At 38.5% G+C, this 4,626-nt stretch overlaps 1 protein-coding gene across 1 annotated transcript in view; it reads right to left on the reverse strand.

Annotated features, from left to right (window-relative positions):
- LOC127439451 (polyhomeotic-like protein 2) overlaps nt 1–3,059 on the reverse strand; it is a 3,089-nt gene extending 30 nt beyond the window's left edge. The window contains exons 1-2 of the mRNA XM_051695656.1: nt 1,396–3,059; nt 1–679 (exon numbers count right to left, since the gene is read on the reverse strand). The exon at nt 1–679 is cut by the window's left edge and continues 30 nt beyond it. Coding sequence (XP_051551616.1) covers nt 443–679; nt 1,396–1,692 — 534 coding nt within the window. The 5' untranslated portion in view covers nt 1,693–3,059 and the 3' untranslated portion in view covers nt 1–442. The remainder of the gene's footprint in view (nt 680–1,395) is intronic.
- Nucleotides 3,060–4,626: the final 1,567 nt, after the last annotated feature.

Below are 4,626 nucleotides of genomic sequence, written 5' to 3' on the forward strand. Positions count from 1 at the left end.
TGTCTGCGGCCCTAACTGAACAGACCTGCCATCAATTTTTGGGTCACAACCCACCAGTTGAGAACCACTGGCCTATAAAGCTGAATGTGATTATGCCTTTTTTTTAAGAGAAGGGCCTCACAGCTAACTAGTCTATCAAAATTCACCCCATTTATTTATTGTTCAATCATACTGTATTTGAAATGTTTCAAAAGTTACATTTTCAACCAACTGTTGAAGCTTTTTATTGTGGATCTGGTGCAATAAATACATTCAGCCAAGTTACTGATTACACAAAGATTGCATGCATTTGACTGCTAAGTTAAACAAATGCTGAGAGACAGAGGAATCCAAATTGGCCTAATTTAAAGATGTGTAAACCGAAACATGAAGCACTCTTGTAGGGATGACTGAATTAAAACATCTTAGACAATGCAACCCTTGCCCTTTTTGAACCAACAATCTAAACCATTGAGTTATAGAGATGAAATAATATAGAAATAAAGTAAGCAATACCTTCAGTGTTTTCTGTCACTTGGCTTTGATCAGATTGTTTGACCAATTGGCATGGTTCTGTCCGGGTTGGCACTTGTGTCGGTATGGATAGCAGCTGCTGTTGGCTCTGTACAGAGCAGAGCTCTCGGACTTCAAGAGGAACGGCGCTGTCCTTATCAGACCCATCCTGTTTGACTACTCCCATCTGGAATTCATGTCAGAACAGGACAAGGTCAACTAGAAAGGAACAGCAGTACTTATAGGAATAGTTCACCAAAAAATGAAAATTCTGTTCTTACATATTCACCCTAATAGATCCAAAAAGACAAAAAAGCATCATGAAGGTGCAGTAAAAGTAGTCCATATGTCTTGTGTGCTATATCCCAACTCAATACTTCCCAAGATTAGTCCGGTTCATGAATGAATTGTTCTTTTCAATGAACCGTTTGATCTGGTTCACAAGTCGGACTGAGCAATTTGTTCACGAATTGGACTGATCTGGTTCTTGAGTGCAACTCGCTGACTCAATGATCTGGTCGCAGTGGTTCTCGACTTAGCTCATTGGAAAGGAGATTATTAGTGAATAATTACTTACATTTCAGTCGGTTCCTCACACAAATCTTTTGTATGGCTACACAAGACTTGAAATATGGCACACAAATTGTATAGGCTACATTTATGGCGAATTTATGGTGCTTTTTGTCCTTTTTGGAGCTTGACAGCCCCTGAACACAATGAACTGTTGTTATATTGCAACTGCACTGCATGTAACAATTCTTCAAAAATGTATACTTTTGTATTCCACAGAAAACATAACAGAATACGGAATGAATAATGACAGAATACAATCAAGATACAAAACACTAAGTAAGAAATGTAACAATGGCCAATGCATGATGTGCAAACTTTGTCCTTTCTTACTTGCGTAGGAGCTGGTTGGATCTGGAGGTTAACTGCTGTAAGTTCTTGAGGTGCTGTTTTGTTGTGGCTCAAAATGGGTGACTGTCCATTCTGTGTGATTGCCTGATGACTCACAGTGGTGGAATGGAATATGGTGGCTTGTTGACAAGTAACAGGCACTTTGGGCAGCACAGGGATAGGGCAGTGCTGAGGCTGAGGTGCCAGGGCTGGGTGGATGGCTACAGCGTTCACTGTGTGGGACTGGAGACTGGGCTGAATGGTGGCGGCCTCTAAGAGCTTGGCTTGACCCCTTGGCATTATCTGGGGCTGCTGCTGTATCAAAAACTGCTGCTTGTGTTGCTGGAGCAACTGATGGGTCTGGATTTGAGTATATGCTGAAAACAAAAGCACCACAGTGTTGGATGAAGTGTGTCTGAGAAAGAGAATTTAGCATTTTACATCTATGCTTAAAACATCTTGAACCAGTCTAAATTGGTTTAAGCTGTCTCCCAGCTTGGCCAGGCTGGTATAGATGGTCTCTCATCTCGACCAGCTGAAAAGTGCCCAAAACCCCTCTAAAACCAGCCAACAGAAACCAGCTAAGACCAAGACCAGGCTGGTTTAAGCTGCTTTTTTCAGCAGGGGTAGTGTATTAAATCAGTGACATTATAAAATATACACAGTGGCCATAACAAATATTTGGATATACACTTAAGCCAATCTTATAAATGTCTGAATGTCACTGCATCTAATAACAAAATATTAAACCAAGTGGTATTTATTTGAAGATAGCAGAAGCACACCTTTCATGCAAAACGTATCATCTGTTAGCAGGTTACACTTGGTTTGATATTTTGTTATTTAATGCAATGATATTCAGACATTTTTAAGTATAACTTAAGTGTCCAAATACTTTTTCGAATCACTGGAGATTATATGGTAAATCACTACATGTTGATTGATATCTGCATTTTAGTCTGTCCACATAATTTTAATTTTAATTTAAGCTTTTAACATCAACCACCATTGTTTATTTTTTCATAAGGCATTTCCCGTTATTAAATTCACTCAACAATATACAGTGAATGCACATTTGCTTTCATCCACTCTTAACACCAATTCTGCTCCTCTATTTCTTTTTTGAAAATAAGACACTACCAAGGATGATACATGTAGAGAGAACATGACAGTACAAGGAAAGTTTTAATCCCTTCCTCAGGCATAGCAAACATGATGTGAGAGGATGTGATATGTTTTACTTTAGGAACAAAATATGTCCTTTGTGTGCAGTTTCATGTTAATGTAAGTTTCAGGGTTAAACTTAGAATTATGTGACAAAAAGAAAATAAATATATATATAAACAACGGAATTATGATACACTTTTTGAAGTGGCCAAGACTATGCACAATACAATTTTCAAGCCTTATGAAAATTATGCAATATACTGTCTAACAATAATATTTAATGTCACAAGAATAAAAAAAAAAAATCCTTTTTTTTTTTTTTTTTACTGTCAGACAAACCCCAAATACCATTTCTGATGTTAATGGTTACATAAATGACATTCTTTATATTAATGACAAAGAAAACATGTTGAAAAAGTACAATAGAAATAATGACTGTTCCTGAAACGTCACCATATATTGCAATAAATCTTATCACATATAATACAGGTGCATCTCAATAAATTAGAATGTCGTGGAAAAGTTCATTTATTTCAGTAATTCAACTCAAATTGTGAAACTCGTGTATTAAATAAATTCAGTACACACAGACTGAAGTAGTTTAAGTCTTTGGTTCTTTTAATTGTGATGATTTTGGCTCACATTTAACAAAAACCCACCAATTCACTATCTCAAAAAATTAGAATATTTTGACATGCCAATCAGCTAATCAACTCAAAACACCTGCAAAGGTTTCCTGAGCCTTCAAAATGGTCTCTCAGTTTGGTTCACTAGGCTACACAATCATGGGGAAGACTGCTGATCTGACAGTTGTCCAGAAGACAATCATTGACACCCTTCACAAGGAGGGTAAGCCACAAACATTCATTGCCAAAGAAGCTGGCTGTTCACAGAGTGCTGTATCCAAGCATGTTAACAGAAAGTTGAGTGGAAGGAAAAAGTGTTGAAGAAAAAGATGCACAACCAACCGAGAGAACCGCAGCCTTATGATTGTCAAGCAAAATCGATTCAAGAATTTGAGTGAACTTCACAAGGAATGGACTGAGCCTGGGGTCAAGGCATCAAGAGCCACCACACACAGACATGTCAAGGAATTTGGCTACAGTTGTCGTATTCCTCTTGTTAAGCCACTCCTGAACCACAGACAACGTCAGAGGCGTCTTACCTGGGCTAAGGAGAAGAAGAACTGGACTGTTGCCCAGTGGTCCAAAGTCCTCTTTTCAGAGGAGAGCAAGTTTTGTATTTCATTTGGAAACCAAGGTCCTAGAGTCTGGAGGAAGGGTGGAGAAGCTCATAGCCCAAGTTGCTTGAAGTCCAGTGTTAAGTTTCCACAGTCTGTGATGATTTGGGGTGCAATGTCATCTGCTGGTGTTGGTCCATTGTGTTTTTTGAAAACCAAAGTCACTGCACCCGTTTACCAAGAAATTTTGGAGCAGTTCATGCTTCCTTCTGCTGACCAGCTTTTTAAAGATGCTGATTTCATTTTCCAGCAGGATTTGGCATCTGCCCACACTGCCAAAAGCACCAAAAGTTGGTTAAATGACCATGGTGTTGGTGTGCTTGACTGGCCAGCAAACTCACCAGACCTGAACCCCATAGAGAATCTATGGGGTATTGTCAAGAGGAAAATGAGAAACAAGAGACCAAAAAATGCAGATGAGCTGAAGGCCACTGTCAAAGAAACCTGGGCTTCCATACCACCTCAGCAGTGCCACAAACTGATCACCTCCATGCCACGCCAAATTGAGGCAGTGATTAAAGCAAAAGGAGCCCCTACCAAGTATTGAGTACATATACAGTAAATGAACATACTTTCCAGAAGGCCAACAATTCACTAAAAATGTTTTTTTTATTGGTCTTATGATGTATTCTAATTTTTTGAGATAGTGAATTGGTGGGTTTTTGTTAAATGTGAGCCAAAATCATCACAATTAAAAGAACCAAAGACTTAAACTACTTCAGTCTGTGTGCATTGAATTTATTTAATACACGAGTTTCACAATTTGAGTTGAATTACTGAAATAAATGAACTTTTCCACGACATTCTAATTTATTGAGATGCACCTG

The sequence above is a fragment of the Myxocyprinus asiaticus genome, unplaced genomic scaffold (genome assembly GCF_019703515.2).
Source record: "Myxocyprinus asiaticus isolate MX2 ecotype Aquarium Trade unplaced genomic scaffold, UBuf_Myxa_2 HiC_scaffold_274, whole genome shotgun sequence".
Taxonomy (NCBI): domain Eukaryota; kingdom Metazoa; phylum Chordata; class Actinopteri; order Cypriniformes; family Catostomidae; genus Myxocyprinus; species Myxocyprinus asiaticus.